The sequence below is a fragment of the Naumovozyma castellii genome, chromosome 2 (assembly GCF_000237345.1).
Source record: "Naumovozyma castellii chromosome 2, complete genome".
NCBI lineage: Eukaryota > Fungi > Ascomycota > Saccharomycetes > Saccharomycetales > Saccharomycetaceae > Naumovozyma > Naumovozyma castellii.
This window is the reverse complement of record NC_016492.1, coordinates 1,428,520-1,453,152: the sequence shown is the minus strand read 5'-3', so window position 1 is coordinate 1,453,152 and position 24,633 is coordinate 1,428,520. Positions and strand designations below refer to the sequence as shown.

At 37.7% G+C, this 24,633-nt stretch overlaps 11 protein-coding genes and 1 non-coding gene across 12 annotated transcripts; 6 read left to right on the top strand and 6 right to left on the bottom strand.

Moving 5' to 3' along the window:
• Positions 1 to 239: 239 nt before the first annotated feature.
• On the top strand, positions 240 to 2,114 carry IRS4 (Irs4p; the record flags this gene model as incomplete). Its single annotated transcript, XM_003675174.1, has 1 exon — positions 240 to 2,114. The coding sequence occupies one exon, from the start codon at positions 240 to 242 to the stop codon at positions 2,112 to 2,114; it is 1,875 nt and encodes a 624-aa protein (XP_003675222.1).
• A 318-nt stretch (positions 2,115 to 2,432) lies between these two features.
• On the top strand, positions 2,433 to 4,622 carry NCAS0B07660 (uncharacterized protein; the record flags this gene model as incomplete). Its single annotated transcript, XM_003675173.1, has 1 exon — positions 2,433 to 4,622. The coding sequence occupies one exon, from the start codon at positions 2,433 to 2,435 to the stop codon at positions 4,620 to 4,622; it is 2,190 nt and encodes a 729-aa protein (XP_003675221.1).
• Positions 4,623 to 4,886: 264 nt separating this feature from the next.
• On the top strand, positions 4,887 to 6,515 carry HEL1 (E3 ubiquitin-protein ligase HEL1; the record flags this gene model as incomplete). Its single annotated transcript, XM_003675172.1, has 1 exon — positions 4,887 to 6,515. The coding sequence occupies one exon, from the start codon at positions 4,887 to 4,889 to the stop codon at positions 6,513 to 6,515; it is 1,629 nt and encodes a 542-aa protein (XP_003675220.1).
• A 167-nt stretch (positions 6,516 to 6,682) lies between these two features.
• Positions 6,683 to 8,251, bottom strand: MIC60 (Mic60p; the record flags this gene model as incomplete). Its single annotated transcript, XM_003675171.1, has 1 exon — positions 6,683 to 8,251. The coding sequence occupies one exon, from the start codon at positions 8,249 to 8,251 to the stop codon at positions 6,683 to 6,685; it is 1,569 nt and encodes a 522-aa protein (XP_003675219.1).
• Positions 8,252 to 8,838: 587 nt separating this feature from the next.
• YPT52 (Rab family GTPase YPT52) lies at positions 8,839 to 9,489 on the top strand (the record flags this gene model as incomplete). The annotated part of the gene is made up of 1 exon (XM_003675170.1): positions 8,839 to 9,489. One exon carries the CDS (start codon positions 8,839 to 8,841, stop codon positions 9,487 to 9,489), a length of 651 nt encoding a protein of 216 aa, XP_003675218.1.
• A 191-nt stretch (positions 9,490 to 9,680) lies between these two features.
• Positions 9,681 to 10,553, bottom strand: PRY2 (sterol-binding protein; the record flags this gene model as incomplete). The annotated part of the gene is made up of 1 exon (XM_003675169.1): positions 9,681 to 10,553. One exon carries the CDS (start codon positions 10,551 to 10,553, stop codon positions 9,681 to 9,683), a length of 873 nt encoding a protein of 290 aa, XP_003675217.1.
• A 1,115-nt stretch (positions 10,554 to 11,668) lies between these two features.
• Positions 11,669 to 12,628, top strand: FPT1 (chromatin-associated RNAPIII regulator FPT1; the record flags this gene model as incomplete). The annotated part of the gene is made up of 1 exon (XM_003675168.1): positions 11,669 to 12,628. The coding sequence occupies one exon, from the start codon at positions 11,669 to 11,671 to the stop codon at positions 12,626 to 12,628; it is 960 nt and encodes a 319-aa protein (XP_003675216.1).
• Positions 12,629 to 13,195: 567 nt separating this feature from the next.
• TOF2 (Tof2p) lies at positions 13,196 to 17,155 on the top strand (the record flags this gene model as incomplete). The annotated part of the gene is made up of 1 exon (XM_003675167.1): positions 13,196 to 17,155. One exon carries the CDS (start codon positions 13,196 to 13,198, stop codon positions 17,153 to 17,155), a length of 3,960 nt encoding a protein of 1,319 aa, XP_003675215.1.
• Positions 17,156 to 17,309: 154 nt separating this feature from the next.
• On the bottom strand, positions 17,310 to 17,430 carry NCAS0Btrna17L. Its single transcript has 2 exons — positions 17,392 to 17,430; positions 17,310 to 17,354 (listed from the first exon to the last, which is right to left on the bottom strand). It is a non-coding gene; the product is annotated as a tRNA-Leu (tRNA).
• Positions 17,431 to 17,821: 391 nt separating this feature from the next.
• Positions 17,822 to 19,102, bottom strand: NCAS0B07590 (uncharacterized protein; the record flags this gene model as incomplete). The annotated part of the gene is made up of 1 exon (XM_003675166.1): positions 17,822 to 19,102. The coding sequence occupies one exon, from the start codon at positions 19,100 to 19,102 to the stop codon at positions 17,822 to 17,824; it is 1,281 nt and encodes a 426-aa protein (XP_003675214.1).
• A 414-nt stretch (positions 19,103 to 19,516) lies between these two features.
• APE3 (aminopeptidase Y) lies at positions 19,517 to 21,136 on the bottom strand (the record flags this gene model as incomplete). Its single annotated transcript, XM_003675165.1, has 1 exon — positions 19,517 to 21,136. One exon carries the CDS (start codon positions 21,134 to 21,136, stop codon positions 19,517 to 19,519), a length of 1,620 nt encoding a protein of 539 aa, XP_003675213.1.
• A 1,085-nt stretch (positions 21,137 to 22,221) lies between these two features.
• NCAS0B07570 (metallo-dependent hydrolase superfamily protein) lies at positions 22,222 to 24,525 on the bottom strand (the record flags this gene model as incomplete). Its single annotated transcript, XM_003675164.1, has 1 exon — positions 22,222 to 24,525. The coding sequence occupies one exon, from the start codon at positions 24,523 to 24,525 to the stop codon at positions 22,222 to 22,224; it is 2,304 nt and encodes a 767-aa protein (XP_003675212.1).
• Between the last annotated feature and the right edge of the window lie 108 nt (positions 24,526 to 24,633).

Here is a 24,633-nt window from a genome sequence, read left to right as displayed (position 1 = left end):
ACTTCTTCTGCTTCGATCTATCCATCCAATGTTGTATAGACTACTGTTATACGTTATACGTATAATAAATATTGCTAGTTGATCGCTCGGACTGAAATTTGATTCTTATCGTATGGACCAACTCAATAACTACTTCACTTCACTTCACCTGAACGAGACAAGGTATCCATATAATAGCACACTGAAGGACCCTGTAACAATATACCAACTCTCACATTGACACTGGCGACTCATACACCATGCTGTTCTCCAAGAGACGCACAACTCATCCTTCCAATAACGAATACGCTGAGCCAGCCACATACGAATCATTGAAAGCTGCGCAAACTATATTCCAGAAGCATCAAGAGGAAGATGGAGGTGCCACCTCAATAGCATCCCCAACACCAACTCAGAATACGAGAGCTGCACATATGAATGCACCAACAGCGCATACCAATTCTCCCTTGCTCCACACAACAGCTATGTCTGATTCTAGACATTTGAGGCCCACAAGAAGACCATACAAGACTACAACTACACCACAACAGACAAGAGGATCTGGCTCTAAGGTCTCCGTGCCTCAGCTCCAGGCGGCACAAATGGCTGCTGCTCTTGCACATAAACAGGCCATCTCAAATAGAGAGAAGGATGCATCCCCGCCCAGTAATACGATCAAAAGATCTGTATCACCGTTGTATCATGCTCGTAGCAGTAATAACAATAAAGTTAATAATAATAGGTCGCAGGAAAGCATCAAATCTACACCAAATTGGGAGACAATTCAGGCCCCAATCCCATCGCATCATCATTCGCATACTCAACACATTGAACCACATTTAAATAGACCACCAATACCGCCTACTGTGATTCGTAGACGTCCACCACGTACAGATACACAATCTTTAAATTCAATACCCTTAGAAGACTACCATTTATTACCACCGCATAGCCAACTACAACAACAACAACAACAACAACGAATCAATGCATCGCCCAATTCATCCTTCTCCACATCCCCAGCATCATCCACTTCATCATTATTGGAGACAAGTGTCAGAGAACCCGACACAATGGTGGAGACTCAAACTCAATCGTTAAATGATCTCACTTTAGGGACCACAAGCAATCCATATTCCAACTTAACAACGTCCATTGTGCCCCGGAAGGAACGATCCAAAGTGAAACGGTTAAAGAACAAGATTTTAGGATCCTTGAACCAATCTACCTCCTCTACTCCTACACACTACTATCAAGCTCCTGGGGCCACAGCAACAAACTCATCACTCTCTTCATCCACGGTCAAACTACGAACTACGTTGAGGAGGGATCAAGACACGACTGATATGGGTTCCGGCGGGGGGATAGTGAACAACGCATCATTATACAATGGTGAGGAGTTTTTGAGTCCCGGGAGAGAATGGGATTTGACTGATGATGACGATAATAATTCAATGGATAGTGACCTGTCTGATTATTATGATACTAATGAGAAACCGGACATGGGCAAAAAGAGAGAACAAAGGCGTAGAGATCGATTGAAGAAACATATAACAAGGAACGCAGTGGTACCCTATCATCACCATTCCTCTTCAAGGAAGAAATTTAATGAAGATAAACCGTGGAAGTCTCATAAGGATTTGGATTTCTTGACTGAAAGGGAAAGGAAAAGGTATGAAGCTATGTGGGTAAGTAACAGGTTTAGGTATTTGAATTTATTGTCCTGGTGGCCCTCTGAGACTTCTACTGGAGCTGATAATGATGAAGATGAAGATTCTGTATCAAAGACAAATATCCCTGTGGAGTTACCTGAGGAAGGTTTGATACTAAACTTGGTAGTACAACAGATATGGTGCCGGTCAAACTTACCCAATAACCTGCTTGCAGATATTTACGACAGAGTGGATACAAGGCAGGATGGGACTCTGGATAGAAGGTCGTTTGTGGTGGGTATGTGGCTTGTGGACCAATGTCTATACGGGAGAAAGTTGCCGAATATGGTGGATCAGAAGGTATGGGAAAGTGCAGACAGGTACATGGTGACTGTGACACAGAAGGCCAGAAGGAGACAATTGAAGGAAGAGATTCGTAACATCAAGAGGGAGAATAAGAACAACGGTGTAGTCAATCAGTAATTAGAATAAATATACAAGCAAAGGACCACTTTCTCAAATAATAATTAATTTATTGAACTTCAAAACACGATTTTATAGAATAATGTTAGTTATTATCTTTTATTTCTTCTGGCGAGTTTCGAACGGCCGGATATTCGCTCTTTTATTTCCGTGCAACTCAACTTCTTTATTTATCTCATGATCACCTGGTTGATCACATACTTGTTCTTTAACGACACACTCACACTAAAACCATCCATTTTGCCAGCGTGTCCCTGCAACAGGAAGAAGGTTAGGAACATACAGGAGTACAGTACCAACGACGTTTGATAAGCAATCATGTTTAGAGTATTGGGTGCCCTCAGGGGCGGGTCCAAGACAGCGGAGGAAACTATGACCCCAGAAGAAAGAACAAAGACAGTCCTGAAGCAGGCTCATGATTTTGAATTGGCTTTGAGAGCCATGGATTACGTCCTGGATGATAGAGCCGAACAAGGATTGGCTCTCTTAGATGAGAGTGAAAAGAAGGATGGCCCAGATCATACTATTAATGTCCTGGCAAGAGGTGTCATTGAATTCTTAGAAGCTACATTGGGGTTTGAGGCCGCTGAAATGAAGAAGGCTTCTGCTACTCTGGCACGCGCTGAGAATTTGTCATTGAAGAGTAGACAACGTGCTCAGAAATTGGCTTTGAGATCCAGTTCGTTGTACCCACCTGGTACAGTGTATGCTGTCACGTATACTGAATCATGTTTGTTGCATGCCTTGTTGATGCTTTTCAGTGAAAGTATGATGGAAGCTGCTAAGGCCGTCTTGAAATTAAGAAAGTCTTATTATATGTTGCAAGAGATCTTGGAAGAAATTAAGAAGGCCCACAAGACTAAGAAATCCATGATGTACAACTCTGAAGCAAGTGAATCATCGGCAAGCTTCATTACCTCGGGAGCACCATTCCATTCAGTGGATATCCCATTCGTATTAACTCCTGAGGAACAAAAAAATAAGGATTTACTAAAATTTGCTGAAGAAGTACACAAGATGAGGACAGAAAGATTATCAGGAGCTCACATTGGGAACCCTCCAGCAATCAATAGACTGAGAAATGAATTAGGCTTACAAGCAATGGATTCTTTACCTAAGGAGGATATCAAAGAACACACTTATTTAACAGATGATATTGACGCCAGTCAAGCAACCATTGATGAGTTTATTCATTCCGGTGTGAATTTATGCTTTGGTATATTACAAGTCGTATTATCATTGTTACCTCCCGCCATTGGTGCAGTGCTTTCCGTCATTGGATTCCGTGGGTCCCGTGAAGAAGGTCTTAGATTAGTCTGGAAATCTACCAAGCAGAGAAATGTTCATGGTTGTATTGGATTATTAGGGTTGATGTTTTATTATGATGGACCCTTCCAATTTACAGATGATGATTTTGACATTCCAGCAACAGTGAATAAATTATCAACAACTAAAACTAATGACAGCATGGCCTCATTGGAAATGGATGGCCCCACTTTATTGCATCCGGGGAAAATATTGGAAGATGCATTATTACAATCAAGAGCACTATTCCCCAATAGTGCCCTATGGTTATTGAATGAGGCCAGAATGCTTTCCGCTAAGGGCCGCTTGGAGGAAGCAGTAGCATTAATGGATTCCATCGAGGTGTCAAGCATACATATGAGACAAGTTAAAGTCCTTATGATTTTCGATCGTTCCATCACATTGGTTCATTTGCATGAATACGAAAGGGCTGCTGAGGATTTGTTATCATTATTGGATTGTAGTGATTGGTCTCATGCACTTTACACTTATTTTGCAGGTTGTTGTTATCTGGAAAACTGGAGAATGTGTCAAATGGGGTTGAAGGATAAAGAAAAGGAAGCATTCTATAAGGAAAAAGCCACAGAATTAATATTCAATGCAGAGAAATTACTAGGTAAGAAAACTTTCAAAGCCAAGAATTTACCATTAGATAGATTCATGTTGAGAAAAGTGGAACAATTCAAACAAACAAAGAATGCATTGAAATTGGAAGACCCTTTGGATGCTATTGCCACGTCTCCAGTTCATGAATTAGCATATTTCTACAATGGGTATAATAGAATGACTGAAGATGGATTAGAACTAACCAAGAAAATGTTGACAGAATATTCAAACCCAGCTATCGTCGCAGCCAACCCTGATCAAGAATTAATCAAAAATATTTTATTATCATTAACACTTAGAAGATTGGGTGACGTTCAAGAAGGCTGTGATCTATTAGATGAAAAAGTTCTACCTAAATTTTTTTCTGTTGTGAATGGCAAGCCCAAGTATGTGAAAAAGACGGAAGATCCATGGGCATATCCAACTGCCTTGTATGAGAGAGCTTTGTTCACTTGGAAACTGAAGGGTATGGAGGGGCTTGCTGAGAGTAAAGAATGGTTATACAGAGCGCAAGGTTACGCAGATGATTACGAATTGAGTACACGTATAGGAATGAAGATTAAAGCGGCCATTGATAGAGTTGAGCATGCCAATTGATACAACTAATTATATATTGATGTTTTGAAATAACTAAATATTATGACTTTCTGGATTTTTTTAAATAACGTTTCTCTTCTGTATTATTATTTTGTTGGAATCGGAGTTGCGGGTTGTGTTATTTTTTTATTCCCTCACGTTATGTTATCAAATAAATCTCTTGGCTAAAAGTAGTTGCTGAGCTCAAGCAAAGAATATATTCGAATAGAAAATAGGATAAGTTGCACCTGCATTATCATAATTTGTCCAAATAACATCAGGAAGATGGCTAGTGACGAAGAATACTCGGAGGCTGAGTCTGACGACTCGCTGTACAACTACGAATCCAGAAACACGTCTGTTGATCTTATCTGTCCCAAGAATCCTAATCTGACTAGTGATGATTCGGAGTTCGATATAGATGAAGTAGATTCCAGTGATTACGATGAAGAAGATGATATAGATAACTCCCTGCTGGCGACACCTGTCTCGCCGTCAACGAAGAAGGCTTTAAGCGAGGGAAGTGTACCTAATTTGAAATATGAATGCCTAACCACTAAAGAGATTTATGAAAAGATGTTAAAACGAATAAACCATTTACAACCTGTATTTTCCATTCCTCCAGATGATGTGTTAGTGCTGATGCAACATTATGATTGGAACGAAGAAAGATTACTGGAAGCCTGGACAGAAAAAATGGATGAACTATTACAACAAATCGGACTGAAATCAGCTGAGGTAAATGGATCTTCGGATGTTCGTGGGATCAAGCATAGAAATGATTTCATGTGTATAATTTGTTGCGAGGAGAAAAACACAGATACTTTTTCACTTGAATGTGGTCACGAATACTGTCTTGATTGTTATCGACATTACATTCAAGATAAATTACACGAGGGCAACATTATTACGTGTATGGACTGTTCTTTAGTGTTGAAGAATGTTGATATTGATCAAATAATGGGTCATGCATCCAGTACGAAATTGATGAATTCATCCATTAAGAGTTTTGTTCAGAAGCATCATAGGAATTATAAATGGTGTCCCTATGCTGATTGTAAACATATCATTCATTTGAAAGATACTTCCTCCTTGGCAGAATATGGACGTCTTCATTATTCTCCCTTTGTCAAATGTAGTGAAGGTCATCGATTTTGTTTCAGTTGTGGCTTTGAAATACATGCTCCAGCAGACTGTAACATTACTAGTGCTTGGGTAAAGAAGGCAAAGAAGGAATCTGAAAATTTAAATTGGGTACTATCACATACAAAGGAATGTCCCAAATGTTCTGTTAGTATTGAAAAAAACGGTGGTTGCAATCATATGGTTTGTTCCAACTGTAAGTATCAATTCTGTTGGATATGTGAGGGCGATTGGGCTCCTCATGGGAAGAGCTTTTATGAATGTACGATATATAAGAATGATGATACTAAATCTAAAGGTGCTCAAGAAGATCCCGGCAAACAATTAAAGAAGTACACATTTTACTATAGACTATTTAATGAGCATGAAGTTTCAGCTAAACTTGATTGGAAACTTGGGCAAACAGTAGGTCATAAAGTGAAGGCATTACAAGATAGGATGGGTGTATCTTGGATTGAAGGGTTGTTTTTAATTGAAAGTATTAAGACTTTGAATGAAGGACGTACGGCGTTGAAATGGTCGTTTGCCGTTGCCTTTTATTCTGATGCATCTCATAATTTAACCAAGATTTTCCTTGATAATCAAATGTTGTTAGCTAAGGCTGTAGAGGATCTATCTGAACTTTTACAAATTAAGGAACCAGAGACAATAATGAAGAGGAAACCAGAATTTTATAATAAGTCTGGTTATGTTGAGAATAGACGGACTGCTTTAATGGAATGTGGAAGGGATTTACTTTGTAAGGGGATTTGTAAGCCACATGACGGTTGATAAATAAATTCACATTTGAGTATATAGTACGTATCAACTAAAATCCCTGTAAAGTAGCTTATTAAATATTGCATTTTAGTACTTTTACTTTTGTTAAATACATATGTTTATTTAAGAATATCTATTTGTTACATTAATATCAAAGAGGAGAGAAAGGAAAAAATTACTTACAAAGTCCTGACCTCATTTTCCAATAGTTCAACTAATGATTCCACTTCCAATTTTCTTCTAGTGTCTTTAATCCACGATTCACATAAGACATGTGGCCAACCTTCTAGATTAACAGCCTCTTCTAAGGCTTTATCCAAATTTGCAAATCTCAAATCTTCTTTTACTCTTGCGAATACAGCATCCATGTCATTGGCGTCTGTAGAAATCCCAGACTTAGTAAACAAGAAAAGCGAGAAGAACTTTGCCATTAGATGGCCAAATACACCAGCATTTTCTGGTAATAGAGATGCAGTCTTGAAATCATCTTGTAATAGGTTCCATCTATTGAAAAGTTGTTCATTGGAAAGTAGTTTTTCATCTGTAACAACATTATTAAGTTCTGCCACAGCAATGTCGAGTAATGTTTGCATTTGGTCTTCCTTCGAGCAACAGTGTGGAGGTCCTCTTGGAAGAATGTCCACCAACATATTGAGTCTGCGTAATTCTTTGTTGATCTCGATACTGTGTGATCCATTAGAGTATAATTTTTGTCTTAAATTCTCCAACAATACGGTCAATTGCTTAATAGTCTCTGCCTTGGTCAAATATTGATCTAAATTGTCAACACTTTCTGAGAAGCTGGCTACCTGTGTATTCAAGTCATCTAATTTGGCTAACTTGCCGTTTCTTTCCTGTTCGATTTTTTCCTGAATGATTTTATTGAATTCTTTCACTTGGGTAATAGATAAAAGTTTTACCTCATTCACGTGTCTTGTAAGTAGTAATTCTTCTAAGGCTTTCACTTCCATCTGAAGCTGTTTTTGCGAACGGTTTTCCAATTCTTCTTTAAAAATTTGGAAATTTTTGGAGTAACTATTATTCAATTCAATAGTATTATTGGTAAGAGATTCTTCAAACTGTTTATTCAAATCAGAAACATAATTGGCAGTTTTTTCCAGGACACTCTTACTAATAGAATCATTCAAGTTCTTACCCAATTCTGCCATTGCTCCTGATAAAATCATATAACCATCATCAAATTTCTCTTTCAAATCGGCATCCATCTTCAAATGACCCGAATTAACTAATTTCACTAGTGCATTGAAATGATGTACGACATCTTGGAATTCTTGATCTAAATTTTCTTCATCTAGCAATTCCAATTGTAAGGGTTTCTTCAAAGTAGAAACTGTAACCGGTGGAGGCTTCGAGGCCACAGTTTCAGGGCGGTGCACAGGAATTCCGATAGTGTTTCCCGTAATCAAACTACCATACTTATGTCTCAATTTCTCCCATTGTAAGTCGCCCACCTTATAATCCCTATACAATTGCACTGATCCGATTGCTCCCGGGACGTACCCTTCAAACCAATCACGCACTTTACTGTCCTTCCCTTCGTAATACTGTGTTAATGCGACTCCACCAATATAGAAGGTGGACACTGAAAGGAAGATCTTTACAATTGCGTTTCTAACAGTGTGTTTGGGGGCATACGTTGAGGAATGGGCCCCCGTGTTAATGGACGCCATGAATCTACGACCGGGGACGATGGCCCTCGTTGATCTTGTCGTTGCTCTTGGAATCATGATTTTCTAACCTGTGATTAGCGTCTTTCTGGGTCAGTTAATTGGTATTTGAGAGTGGTCTTAAATTGTATCAGCCAATCAATTGACTATTCAGATTTAAATTCCCTTATGCGCGCTGTGCCCTAGGGTTTGCATCTCTATATATATATATATATATATATATCTTCACGATAAGCAAGAGCTTTCAATAACAGCACTAGTCTTGATCGATGAGTGGATGGAGATGTGAGTTTGTCCGTTTGTTGATGTACTATCTGTGTGTTAGTGTCGAACGCCACGATTGAGGAGGCCTGTATAGGTGCGGTTGTTTCACGAGAACACAGTGCGGTGCCTAATGTCACGATCTACAGGAAGGCAAACTATCATCCACATTACATACACAACCACAATCGATCATACTTCCTCCTTCCATCTTAATTGTATCAGTGAATGATTGATAAATTGATGGATGGCGTTCCCATATTGCATTACGTAAAGTTGCACACGGATTCGGACAAATTAAAAATAAACTTGACTAGATAGATATTCACCAGCACATACGAACAGAGGAGTACAGAGAGGGAAACAAGCACACAACACTACATATCATGTTACAATTCAAATTAGTACTACTGGGCGACTCGTCCGTTGGGAAGTCGTCGATCGTGCATCGGTTCGTGAAGGACTCGTTCGACGAGTTGCGTGAGTCGACCATTGGTGCTGCGTTCTTATCACAGACGATCAAGATCAAGGCTGAGGAACAAGAGGAGGATGTGGTTATTAAGTTTGAGATCTGGGATACTGCTGGGCAGGAGCGTTATAAGTCGTTGGCTCCGATGTATTATAGGAATGCGAATGCTGCGTTGGTGGTTTATGATTTGACACAGAAGGATTCGTTGGTGAAGGCTCGTAGTTGGGTGGAGGAGTTGAAGAATAAAGTCGGGGATGAAGATTTGGTTATTTTCTTGGTGGGGAATAAGCTTGATTTATGTGAAGGTGAAGAGGATTTAAGAGCAGTGGATACTAGTGAGGCTAAGGCTTATGCTGAAGAACAAAATTTGTTGTTTACTGAAGTGAGTGCTAAGACAGGACAAGGTGTGAAGGAAGTGTTTCGAAGCATTGGTGAGAAATTATACGCTAGTAAGAAAGATGAGATTTTGGCTAAGAAGAATAGAGAATTGGGTAATAGGGTCAATAATTCTGTGGATATCAATGCCCAGAGACCCTCGACCAATGATACCACTACGTGCTGTAGTTAATAATAATAATAATAATAATACTTAAGCGTTTTATAATATTAGAAAGTGGGTATGCTTTATTTTTTTATTATTTATAATAAATGTATATAAGGTCGTTAAGAGGAAAGTGGGAGAGAAATAAACGAATGTATAAAAGGTTGAACGAATGTGAATGAATATAATAAGTGTAGGGATGGATGGATGGAAAGAGATTAAGCCAATGGTTCAACATTTTCAGCGAATTCGCCAATGAAGTTCCCAGCAGGGTTGTAAGAACAAATGACATAACTTCCCCAACCAGTAGCACTACAATCTTTAATACCACAACCGACTTGAGTAGATGATTTCCATACGACTTGAGTGAAATGGCCAGCATTTTCAGAGAACCCTGGGTTAGAGTAATCATAAGAGCTAATTTCGTTGTACCAAGCATCAACAGATCCGACGGCATCATAACCTAAGGCTAAGTTTTCACCATATGGACCACCAGAATGGACTAAATTACCTGAACAATCGTAAGCGTCAGCGTAATTTTGAGCATAAGAAGCTAAATCATCAGACCATGATAGAGCTGGAGTATTTTGATGTAGAGCTCTCTTGGCGTTGTGTTCATTTAGAACAGAGGAAGCAAATTCGGACAAGTTTGAATCGTCAGAAGAGGCAGCAGCGGCAGCGGTAGTAGCAGCGGCAGCAGCTGGGGTAGTTGTAGTGGCAGCGGCGGCAGCAGCAACTGGAGTAGAAGTAGTAGAGACAGCAGCTGGAGCAAGAGTGACGGTAGCAGCTTGTTGTTGAGAGGCAGCACCACTTAGTACGACATCTTCTTGAATGGCGGCAGCGGCTTGAACGGCAACCTTAGCTGAAGCAGGAGCAGCAGTAGTGGTAACGGCGGCGGCGGCAGCAGCAACGGTAGTTGGAGCAGCGTTCTGACCTAGAGTGGTCAAATCAGTTTGAGTTTGACCATCTTTGACGTAGACGATAGCTCTGACAGTGACCCCTTGGGTGACAGTGACTTGAGCTGGAGCTGGAGCAGCGGAAGCGATCGATGCAGCAGCGGTTAAAAGAATGACTTTTTGAGCGAATTTCATTTTGTAAAGGAAAGTAAAAGGTTTTTGTAAACTAGATTTAGTTAAAGGAAGGAAGGAATTGTCTATTGAATGGTGACAATGATAGCAAAGAATGAATTTCCCAAGGGTCTTGAAGAGTTTAGCTTATTCGTTATATACGTGAGCAAGAAGGGGGAATGAAACAAGAACGAGACGAACACTTTACATTGAGTGCCATGGTGCTTGTGTTTATATATCTTGCCTGTGTCGAGGTTGAAACACTCGTTTATCCTAGACACCTGTTCAGTGCCAAAACTTTTCGCGACTCGTGGAAAATCCTTTACTGTCTGTCTTCTCTGTACGTGAAACGAGAAATGCGCAGCGCGTAAACAAAACGGCGAGAAAAAGAAACGGGGGTTCGTCGCCCGCTGGCTCGCCGTAAACTTTCGTGTTTCGTGCCACGATTTCATGGCCCGATTAGGAGTTATTATGGGAGAGGTGACTCCATTATGCCCAATGGGGCAAACGCTCGGACCTCGGAGTCATCCATTTAGCCCTCGTGTTTCCTAAACGGGTATGGCCACGTACAGAGTGAGTGGCTCGTACCATGGCTCGAGATTCAATTTGACACCTTATTCCTAATGCGGTAATAGTATCCTCGGTTGCTCTCTTTTTTGCCAAGAAGGATCAGTAATTAACCGTTCAGATCGTACAATACAACAGTCCGGATAATGGGTCTCCTGGTCTTCACTGGAAGGTCTGGACTCAGTTGGTGTGGCATTGCATTGAATTGCCTGTTGTTAATTAAGACTCGTTTGAAGAAAAGAAAAAAATTAACTTTTACGGTTTTTGCTTCATACAGTAAGTAATTGTTTCAAGGGCTTGAAGTTCAAGCAACCATGTCCAGGGCTTACGTAAGCTTTGGTTTACCAGAAATTTTTATTTGTTTATTTTTTCAAGTCTGGTTTTTGCCGCCGAGCCTGCCCCCCGGTCCACGTGACCTCGCCCTGTTTTGTTTTGGAAACCCGTGAGAGGCCAATTGACAACACCTGCCAAGTGTAATCTTGACACACCCCTAGATTTATAAGCCATACCACACATTTCTACAACAACAAACGCAAACAAATACCATTCGAAGATCCCAGAATAATAACATAATGACAACTTCAGAAACAATCTATCTGTATCCAGGCGATAATCAACCAAAAGTAAAATTAACACGTGTCCGTCAATTCGCCGACTTTTCCGACCTAATCAAATACTTCCACTCCATCCAGGATACATATCTAATAGAATTCCAAATTTGTGAAACTATCACGGAAAACTTGAAATTGACATCCACTTCATCCCTAGCGACTTCCCCAACTTTTATCATCGAGTATAATGAGATCTACGACTCATTTTATGTGTGGAAGTCTGAAGGTAAATGGGAAATGACAGATATAGTCACCCAAATTTACAATACTCAATCTCAGCCAAAAGCAAAAACAAAAACACCAAACGGTGCCACAAAGTCTTGGGAAGTACAATTTAAGAATGATCCTCGATTGAAGAGTCATAGAAAGAAAGATATATTGAAATTGGCCCTCAATAATTTGAACGTTGATTGGTCCATGGTAGATATTAATGAATTTTGGAACCAACTAGATAATATTTGTCAAATTGATTCACATATGGGCAATGAATCTTCTTGTAAGAGTTTCATCGTTATGGCATTGTTTAGAACAAGAATCAGTCGAAATAAAAAACTTTTGCAAAAATTGATTAGTGAATATGGTGAAAGATGTAGAAATAATAGTACCGAGGCGATCACTTCGGATAACTCTGCAGAATTGGCGATTGAAGATTCTCCTCTAGCGGATTTACCCATTGAGGAGGAAGGTTTGAAAACTTCCTCTAGTAATCAACATTATAGTTATCATCAACCTTCTACTAGAGATTCAAAAGATATTGTTGCCAAACAAGTCTTTTCCAATTTTAATAGGCATTTTAAAGTCACTGCAGAAGATTATGAATTGTTTGATTTAAAGACTAAAGCTGGAATTCCACGAAAGTTAAGAAGAAATAGCAGCAAGATAACCAAAGATACAAGAACAAAACACATAAATAGGGCATAAATAAAAATATAATACGATAAAACCTAGCTTACACTAATAATTTACTTGTGAACAGACTAATATAATACATTAGCTGTAAAGAGGCAAATTCTGTACTTATTTAAATTCAATATTGATCACTATAGAGATAGATGACGGATTGCAAGCACAACCAATTATGGAAATTTTCTACCAAGTGCGAAAGCTATTGATTTTTTAGTTAGATAATGGTCAGAGATCTTATCATTTCAGAAATCCCATATTTTTACTATTAATTAACAAAGGTAATTAATAAAACAAAAAATATTATTCACTTACACTATTTTTTCCTGACTGCCTCGTAACTTAGTAGCACATTACAAACAAAAGTTACAACCTCAATAGCAACAAAATAAGTCTAAGTTACGGAAGTTCTGCCTTATTGTAGAAATCTTTCAGAAAAGGCATCGCGATACACGAATTTCAAGATTCGGAAAGTTTATACTATTGAAAATTCCTGTATCATCTATAAAATTGTTTACATACAAGAAACTCACATCAATAGGGAAAAATCCAAAAGTTAAAGCTCGAGAAATCATTAAATTTCTGATGTATAAGCTCCAGGTGGTATTAGTTCCCCCCAGTGCCAGGGATTCTCTTGTACCCTTAAGCTACCCAGCAAACCAGCCTGACTCGTCTCAGTTCATGAATGATGGCAATGGCAGTAATATACTGCCCAAATCAATGATAAATGGTACAGGTGATATGTCAATGCAATTTTCAAATAACAACACTATGACCATTGGTTCTATTATACGTCCCAATTACACAAATCAAGCGAAGACAAAGAAATTTTTACATTTTACTAAACCAACAAATTCCCTACTAGCTTTATCAGATGAGGTTCTAGCAAAATGCGAAAAGATGTACCCAAATTTAAATGAGGACCTGGAAATATTGACTTTACAAGATATAAATGGATGTGATTTGGATCCAGATTTTACTGTAAAGGACATCTTCAACATCGATAATGTTGTGATGGTTCTTATCAAAAATGAATTAGATGTCAGTTCTGCTGGCTCAACTTCCATATACAGAAATTTCAAAAGGCAGAAGTTGAATAATGGGGGTGCTCAACAATTAAAGACATCTCCCAGAACCCAATCCACAGGAGCCCTAAAGATCGAAAAGAAACGACCATCGACTTCATCAGGAATTAGAAATCCAACCACTAATGGCAATTCTACATTAAGAATATCTACACCCTTAGCTAACCAAATATATCCGTCCCCTATAATGAAAATGACGAACAACTCTGATGATGAGAGAGATGACGTTCGTGAGAGATCATTCTTACCACCACCTTCACAACCTCAATCACCTCCTATACGTATCAGCTCTGGTATCAATCAATCGAAAAGAATTAGATCGACTATTGTAGAGGAAGATACAGTTTCTAGATCAGGTACAGTTGACCCTGATAAATCCAAGCAACAAGTTATGCTTCCGGGCACACCTGCAAACTATACAATGACCCCCAATAGAGTAACACTCACTGGCCAAAGGGTCCTATCTGAGAATTATAATACAAACGGTAATAATAACGGTCTCATATTTGTAAGTTCTACACAAGGCCCAAATAAATCACAGCAAGGTCAACAACCAACTTTATCAACACCAAGAATAACGTCAGGAATGTTGCGGATTCCCGAACCACGTATTGCTGAGATAGAAAGAGAATTACATGAGGGTCCTTCAAGCCCTGCTTCTGCTCTACCTGCAAAATCTGATCGAATTCCTATGAAAAAACCTTACCTAGAAACAATGGAGCAAGACGACTCAGATAGAGAGTCTACATCTGATAATGAAGTGACACCTATACCAATCGAGGAGGAAAAATCAAATGATATTTTTAATACGTCGAAGTTTGGGAAGATAAGTCAAAAACCCGACAAGGTCGTCATTCAAAGAAAATCGTCCTTGGAGAGTAAAGTGGGTAATAAAAGGGTTGGTTCCTTGGCTGAACAATTTCCTGATGATGACATGAAAAGAATAAGCTCATTTTCTGATGAAGATGAAGAGGAAGAATATGCGAAAAATCAAAATATCAATTTACTCCCAAATATTGGTGAGAAAAATGAGAAAAATGAGAAAAATGAAAAAGCAATCACTACTCTAAACAAGAACGAGAAGAATCAAAACTTTACCATTACATCTAATGAAAATAAAATTTCAAGATTAACGAAATCGACACTTGCTGAAGATGAAGGAGAGTTTTCTACAACAGAAAAGGAAGATTTGCTCAAAATGGTTGATACTTTTTTACCGGGATCACCATCAAAGAAATCCAACGGAGATAAAGTATTAGGTTCTACCAAAGGAGAACCAAATCAGGAAGCAAAAGTTGAAAATAAGACAAAAAAACCAACTTTGAAAGAGATTGTAAGAGACTCAAAAGTGCCTGATAAATTGTTGAATAAAACAAAAACTCCAAAGGGTAAAGTTTCAGATACAAACCAACAAGTTATAGAGAAAGGGGTATCACAAAAAAGACTCAATGCTGAACCCGCAGAGAAAAGGTTAAATAAGAAAATCAACGTTAATAAAATTGTAAATGTTACCAAAAGTACAAAAACAGCGAAAAACGACCAAATAAATTCGTCTAATTTATCCGAGGATGATGAAACATCTGAAGAATCATCTACTGATGACGAAAGTAGGATGGAAAGAGATGTGAGAATACTTAAACAGCCAGTATCATCGAAAGAAAAAAGTAGCAAGAATTTACATGCGGTAAAACAGATGGAAGTTCCAAAGGGTTCCCAAAATAGTGTAAATAAGATGTTACCAGAAGATGCAGCTCAAATGATTGTTCAAAAAAAGAAAAACGAAAATGAAGAAGTCAGCTCAACAAGTGATTCAGATTCAGATTCAGATTCAGAAAGACTTATAAAGATCGGTAATAAAACTCATATGAACAAACCTAACAGTGTCATTAAAAATCAAATTTCAAAGAAACCCGTGAAGAAGACGACCTTCGTATTGCCAGCAAGTGATGTATATTCAAAATCTAATAAGCCGAAAAACAAAGAATTCCAAACACCTGAGTTTATCCAGGATGACTCTGATTCCAGCGAAAATACTTCCAGTGATAGTGAATCAGAAGATGATGCCACTGACACTTCTAAAGTGGAACAACAAAATAATAAATCAAAATATAGAGAAATTGCTAAACCTTTCGAAAGTAATGAATATAGAATGATACGTGAGATACTGAATGGCAATAATGTACCAAATGATTCCACAATAAAGGACACTCAAAAACCAGCTTCACAACCAAAGCCAACAAATGAGAGTAACAACTCAAAGACTAAGAAATCTGCGTCGAAAAGTAAGAATATTTCCTCTAAACCGTTGCCAGAGGTGCCTGATCATGATAAGAAAAATGAAAATGAAAATAGCTCACCGACAAAGAAGATAAAAGAATCTAATAATTTAGTAGGGGAGTCTAAGAATATTTCAGATAATAAGAAGTTTCCAATTGTACAACATGTTGAAAGGGAAAACAATGATGATAAACAAAGAGAAAAAGAAAGCAAGGTTGCAAAAGATAAAAAAAGCACCTCAACAATTTTATTAAAGAAGGAATCTATAAACACGGGTACAAATGATGCTAGAAGTGCTGAAACACAAAGCGTACCGATCAAGGAGAAGAATAGTACCTTAGAACAGAGAAAAGAAAAAATTAAAAATATGAAAACTTCCACAGAAAGTCCTAAAGGTAAGAAAAAACAATCAAATTCGTTAGTTCCACCCAGAACAACGACAAAACCAAATGAGCCATCATTAGAAGAAGCTTTGAAGGCGTCAAACAATTCTTCTGATTCATCTAATGAATCAAATTCTTCCGGCTCATATTCGTCGTCTATGATTGAAAGCTCTTCCGATGATTCTAGTGACTCCTCATCATCTGATGAAGGTGATTCATCTTCATCTAAAGTCAGTAGGAGACTAGTCGTTGCGACTCCTAAAGGTGAATTATCATTTATACCGAAGAAACCAAGTCAAACTGACTTTTCAGATCTAGAAAATATGCCGCAATCCACACAACCACAGCAGAAGTCACCTCCCAAATTGGCTAAGCAACCACCCAAACAAACTTCGGATGCTGCTCATAAAAGTGAATCGAATGTTGTTGTTTCTAAACCTGTGAATGATATTAAAGAGGCAAGCACAACCATCAAACCGTCGTTAAGCTCTTTATCTGACTTGGTTTCAAGAGGAATCCCAGATGTGAAAGAAAACAAGGCAAACAAATCTAATTCTAAACCTACACTCGACAAAACAGCTCAAGAGCCCACTTCAGGCTCTGACGATTCGGGAGAATCATCAGAATCAAGTAGCTCCGACTCAGATTCTTCTTCCTCTGACAGTGATGAATCGTCATCTTCTGAAAATGAACAGAAGAGTTTCATTAGTGCCAAATCAGCAAGCGCAGCTCTAAAGAAAAAGAGTAAGAAAGTACGTGGTGGGTTTGCATCCTTGATCAAAGACTCTAAGAAGAAATGAGTCATCTATATACATATATATATATGCGTGTATTTGTAGTAAAGGGCATTTAATATATTAAAAGATTAATTTTAGCGTTATTAGTTGTTTATTTGTTGTAGGAGTAACAAATGGCAAAGATCAACGGTTAGTTAAAGTTGGAACTAAAAAAATCTGGTTGCTAAGAGATTCGAACTCTTGCATCTTACGATACCTGAGTATTCCTGTGGTGTTCCACAGTCAAGATGTTTTAATTTTCTTGAATCAGGCGCCTTAGACCGCTCGGCCAAACAACCAATTATGAAAGTTCGAACTAATTGACTATCTTATATAATATTACACAGATCACCTGCTTTAACCATGATCTTACTTGAACAATATTCTCTAGAACTAAGTTCTTGTCCATATTGAAGGTGTAAAGACTAATGATTCTCTTTTGAGAACCATTATTGTATACACACTTCAATAAAAGGGAAAAATATTGGTTACGAAATATGATAGAGCGCAACAAGCGTTTGACCTGCTAAATATGTAACTAAATAATGCGTTGATATAGATAAGTTGAGAAGAATTAAAAAAATAAACAGCAACGAACCTTAAAATAATAGAATAATATTGGTTAATTCAAATAGGGCCATAATCAGTTAAAGTTTTTCTACTAATGTACTATGGTTGGAGGTCTAAGAATTAAATAGTTGGTGGATTAGCCCATTGAAGAACGTAAATTGATGCAGAAACAACGACGATACTAACAGGCAAGCTCAGTACCACATAACCCCAAAACAAAATGTCAGCCATTTCAGCTTCAAAAAATTCATTCAATTGAGTGATTTGAGTTAACTGAATAGCTGGAGGACTAACGGTTAAAAGGAAGCCCACAATCATAAAGATTGGATCATCTAAAATACTGACGTTGATGTACTTCACAGCACAAGCAATAATGGGTAACAAAAAACATGATGGTAGTATCATACGACCAATAATAGAACCAATCAACAACTTCTTGTGATTATGAGTTCTTGGAAAAATTTCAGAAGATGGGTATAGATTAGCACCTAAGACAATCAAGATCAATGGAATTGATACAGCACCTACTTGAATAACTGCTTCACCGAATGTATTATTCAAAAATCCGTTCTTATAAAACAATTCATCTTGTAATGGTGTAATGGCTGCAACCACAATAGATATAATCATGGAATATAATGGCGGATTCAAATATGATTTTATTTTAGTAAAAACGGTAGAGATGGTTAATATACTAGAACTCAATGGACTTGGTGTTACAATACCATCCATGCGCCCCTCATCTAACATTTCAGATGTTGCCCTGGAAGCGAGCATGTCAGATGATTCTTGCTCCGATTGTTGCTCAACTTGATTTTGAAGTTGAGATAAGGGCATCAGGTGCGGATTCTCATGAGACCACTTCATTAATTTATTGTAACCCCAACTCCATCTTAACATCTGCCCAATTTGTTGAAAAATTAGTAAATAAAGGATACCTCTTGATGCCACATTATCTCTGCTATCATTTGGAATTTGATCCCACGTTAGATTAGGAAGTGTGTATGCTAGTGACAATGTCAAAGAAACGGGTAGGGAGTTACTATTACCAAATATGGAATTAGCTAATACGAAATTACTTTCGTCTGTATCCAACTTTAGGATAGTGGCCATGATCTTCCCTGAAACATACGATATTGCCGTAGTTAGAGCAAAGAAGACAGGGATGATGGAAACTTCTAGGATCTTTGCCATAGAAAGTGATTTAGCTAGCTTACTAAAAATCAGGCATGGTGTAAATAAGTCCACATTTATAAGGGAGATAACTTTCTGAGACTTTTTAGGAAGTAAACCACTATGTGCACTGAAAAACCCAGCGAAAGCTATAATAACAACTTGTAAGACGGATTCAAATACCAAATATGCAATATGTCCAAATGTGAAGGTTTCAGCAACTTCCATCAAAAATTCCTTTTGTTATATGGTTTAGTTCTTTCTTAGAGTTTGCAAAGAGATGACGATTGTGGGCCTAAAAGCAAATAAGTCAGTAGCAATGGTTAAGTCCCGTATCTAATGGTCAATATACGTGTGTGTATATATATGCCACTTCAGAGAGAGAGATGTGTCTTATGCCAACGACAGAAGGGGGCTGTGTGAGTCTTAATAATGCACTTGGCAGAATATTTCAGCACGGGGACATCACTAAATGAAAGACGCTTATCAAAGAAAAGCCTAGTGAATAATAAATTACACACAATAAAGGGCAAGACAACGGAAGTAAGCTTCCTTGCGATATACAGAGTATTCTTTTATATCCTTTCAGGTTGTATATTATATAAAATACTAGCTTCCTCTTGTTGATAATTCTCAAGCTGTTTAGATAATCAGTTTGTCAGCCCTGTACTTGAATAAGGGAGTTTGGTCCTTCCTGCTAGAAGCTGATAAGGTAGCATTTGTCTCTCTTTCTGGGAATCCCTCAAAGGATTTGGCGTACGTAGCCACAGAATGAGCAATTAACTTAGTATTAACCATAAATGCGTCCCACGCCAAGTTAGAAACATCGTCACATAATTGATGGTAGCATTTATCTAAAACTTCCCCGTTAAAGACGTTGTCCTTCTCAGCACCAGCGGCAATACCACCTGCTGGAATACCATTTTCAATAAAGCCAACATAATCAGATCTCCCATCGAATGGGATTAGAGTATAATTTAGTTCGTTTTGCTTGTAGAAATCAATGTATAGATCTCTTAATTCTTCAGAGCCCTTGGGGTTGTCTATATTATTGGCATCGTAAACTTCATATTCGTAATTTGGTGAAGCCATCATGTCATAATCCATGAAGACTCTTAATTTCAAATTATCCTCAGCGGTCAAATGGTTAGCATAATAATTGGAACCTAACAAACCTTCCTCCTCTGCGGCCCACCAGGCAAAACGTACCTTATTATTGATCTTAAAATGTGTCAATTGCTTGGCAACAGTAAGCAAAGAGATTGTTCCAGAGCCGTCATCGTTAATACCTGGTCCTTCTTCAACAGAATCAGAATGAGCCCCAAGTGCTACAATATTTTTCTCATCACCACGCTTAGTGTCAGCAATGATATTCTTTGTGGTGATATTCTTAACGTAAGAATCCATTGCAAAATAAACAGAATAATCCTCATCTAACGAAATACTATCAATTAATTGCATGCCAACATCGAAGGTCACACCAACGGTCGACACTGTTTCGTTAGTTGGTTCTCCCAACGTCCCGTGCAACCCACCGACAGATTCTGGCTCATTATCATATATGATAACGGCATGATACCCATACTTACCTGCTAAGTTAGATTTATTACCGAAAGGACAATGTCCTCTTTCAATAAGTGCAATCCTTTTCTTTTCAGAACCATCTGACATAACACCAGAAGGAGGAGCCACAGCATCAAAATCAGCTTCTTTGCATCCCAGATTTGGAATTTCGATTACTTGACCAATGAATGGAGCAACCGGAGGGGAGAGTGCAAACGCAGTCGTGTTATCAAAAGTTTCTCCTGTCTTAGCATCTGAAAGATTGAATGAATTAATCTTTCCGCTCAAAGCATTAAAGGTTTGCACAGAGACATCATAATAATCCTTCATATTATCTAAGCATGCTAAAATATATCCAATGGTATTCCAATGACCTGGGGAACCAATGACACGTGTTGGATGGCCATACTCTTTCTTAGAGGACTCAGCAATATGATATAAATCCCAAGCAGTCGCGTTCAAATCCTCAAGACGGATTGATTCTTGTAGTTTATTGGAGTCTACAGTCGGTTTCAAAAAGTATGGAACATGAGGTTTCCAGTTGGATGAATCTTCAGAATTATGAGGTTCGATTTGAAGCTTATCTTCAGAATCCAAAGCCTCGAACGATTCCTGCAAAAACGTTGGTAGGCGATAAGCATCTACTAATGCTGCGGTCAAAAGACCAGTCGATACCAAAGAACCAAATACAATCTTCATTTCACTTGATGTTGGTCCTATTTTCTTCGTTATAGGTTGAAAACAATGAGTGGTGTTGCTCTACAAGTATGTTGTAACCTCGACCTCGAGATGAATCACTAACTTATCTCGTTTACCCCTATCGTTACCCTACTGGTACCTAACAAATTAGTTTTGTCCTAATGTCAGTCTCTAATACAGTCGATAGTACAAAACTGCGTTATAGGAGCTCGTAGGTATTTGGCTTCTAGTTAATTATAAATATATACTTAAATCAAAGTTATAATTTAAACAACTACGAAACTTCATTGACTAAGATTTTTCCATTATATTTTTTTATTTATATTAAGATGAAAGAAACAATTCGTCTTCGAAAGGATCATAATTATACACAACACTGTCAATTTTTCTTTCTTGAAAACGAGTTTGTCTTCCTAGTGTATATATTTTCTTCTGTTTCTGTTCTTATATTCTCTCCGGAATTGAATTTTTGACCCACGGTGAAATTTATCGTCAAATTCTGAAACAGTTTCCCTCAAGAAAAAGTCTTCCAGCTTATAAACGTCATTTGTGGTCGATCGTCCCCTTGTTTTCTGATTACTAGAATACCTTGTTAAGACAGTTTGGTTTACTATTTGTGAGTGAACCGTTGTTTCCACGTTACGAAAATTTGTTTTTAGTTTTCGTCTCAAACCTTTCCCAAGCATTTCAGCCATTTCAGAATCAGAGATATCGAATTCGTCATTATTGGAGCTTTCTAGAATATTTTCTTTTCTTGAAGTCGAATTTGTTTCTTGCTCATCTTCTACATATTGGAGAATTTGGTTTTTAGTGAAGTCAATTTGGTAGCCTTTCATTTTTGAAAGAATTCCCAAAACGTTTCTTGGTAGCTAATTCTGGAAGATATGGCGTAAGCTTTTTATTATAAAATGTTTAGTTGTGTGTTTGAACTTTTACCTATTGTTTATAGAAAGTGCTATTTAAAAAGAACAAAAGTTTTTCTTTGTCCCAATTTGTGACGTTGCCCCTTTACCTACTCCTTGCTGATCTTTTCAGTGCGACACAAAATTTGAGATCTAACGATAGGGAATAGAGAAAGTGTTACTTTAATACTTGTTGATGAAACACAATTCCTGCAATAAAGTATCATGTCGATATTTTCTTCTTAAAAGGGGAACGTTATGTCTTCGGGCTGTATCAGCCTCAATATCGTAGACCCGATCTACTAAGCCTATGTTATCTTCGGGAAAGTGCGTTTTCCGAGTAGTAACGCCAATCCATTCTTCTTTATTCCATCCTTCAAAGCCACAACACAATACACTTGTACGTGATAATTCACAAATGTCTGCCGAATTAAGTAAATAAATGTTTGCGGCCACACCAAATTCTTCGATTAAAGCTTCGGAAGTATATGAATTATTGAACAAAATTGATCTGGATGAAATGGATACCTTAAATCCAATCTGGAAGAATTTCATAAAGGGATTCTTCAAATATGTTGATGGAGGTTCCATTGTAATGTCCCTCTGAAGGCTAATTGACTGGGAAGCTGATTCTTCGTACAGACAATGGTGGAAATTGTCATAATTTTGAGTAGATGATAGGGGGGAAGCAATAATTGGTATTTGATATAAACAATAAAGATATGGCAGGACAGCTCCGACTTTCCAAAGTGGTTCAACATCCAAAAGGCCACCATTGCATAATAGAAGATTACTCACTAGTGACTCAACTTGGGAAGTAACGTTTCTTCTTGAACTAAATTGAGATGGTCGACTCATTGATGGTGAGCAATTGCTCCTTAATGTAAAAGTATTTTGTAATTGACGCATTCTCAAATAATTCAATTTGCTTATCTGAACATACATATAATAGAGATAGTAAGAAATTGTTGGGTTATCACCTTGAGCAATCCAAAGATCTGGTGGGCAAGATCGAACAGGAAAGGTTTTCCATAAGAACTCATCGGATGGATCGATAATCAAATCAAATGAACAGACGTAAGAAAGAAAATACTGTACTTGAACGTTCATGTTTAATTGTTTTGAAAACAGTGGTTTAAAGATAAGGTTGATATAGTCTTGAAAATTATTCACTCTATTTCGATCAAATAACGTTTTGAATATTCTTCTAAATTGAACGTTCCATCTTATATTTGGAGAGATCAATTGCCATCTCAATAGCCAATTAGAAAATTGCAACCACCAGTTTTGAGAACAGGTTTTATCGTAAAATTGAAAATCCACTGATATTTGTGCCAATTGGTATCTTGATTTTTCCATTGGCCTGATAACGTACTGTTTAAACAGCTCTGCAAAGTATTCTCCCTTAATGTAATTTTCAAATTCCAAAAACGTCCTGGTTATCAAATAGAAGTATAATGCCTTACCACTCAATTCAAGTTGTGTTCTATGTGAGGGAATCAAATGATATTTGGGAAGGTATATGTTATGATACCATTCAAGGTACTCTGTATCAATTATTTTGAGATTTACTTGAAGTGGTTTAAAATTAGGATACCCAATCTTGAAAATACCTTCCAAAGTAAGTGAGTCACCGTGTATCCCTTTCCAAATAATTCTTTCTGGCTCTTTAAGTATTTTTTTGGCTATGAATTCATTCAATTGCCTTTGCGAAATACAACCACTTAATAAAAGATTCAGATCTACTTTTCTACAATTGTAAAAATCTTTGTGTCTAATACTTCGACTCTGTTGGAACTCTTTTTTCGCTGTCAATGATTGATATAGTTGAAACTTACTCAAAAGATATTCTAGTCTTTTTTGAGAAAATCTCAGCAATTTATGAGATTGAACAATAGATATCATTTGATCGAAATCGGATGTGAACTCTGCAAATGAGGGAACATCTAATACATCTATATCGAAAAAGTTTGTATAAGGTTTGATCTTTTTGGTGGATGTGGCTTTATCTCTTGAAAGTTTTCTAAAATGTCTGTAACATTTGGTTTGATAACTAACTTCCTTGCAATTTTGATTCTTGGGATAAAACACCCATTTTTTTCCGTGGTTTGTAATATTGGAGTTCTGATCTTGAAACGAAGATTTGATATATTTTTCTCTTAACGAGCTTAAATTGGTTAGCGTTGACCTATGCATATCATCTTCTTTAGGAAGTACTTTCTCCTTCAAAGGGGTGCATAGGATCGGCAATGGTGTCATTGCTGGAGAATCCACTGGATCGAAATACATCGGTGATCCCATAATCATTTGCTCGTCAAATGTCGTGTTCAAAGATATTAAATCGATATCATCTACAGTTGAACTCATGCGCCAATTTTCTTTGGCGGTAGAGGGCTCGTGACGAAGCTTTTGAGGTGTGGGAGAAACTAACACCCTATTACAACCTGAGGATGCATATGACAAATGGTCTTGTGGGAGATCTTTCATATTGCTTGTAAATCTTTTGATTTGACCTTCATTGTAGGGGCTTAAGATTTAATGTTGGAGAGAAATTGTACATTCCAGGCTCGAGAATCCAGATCATTTTCCTATTTG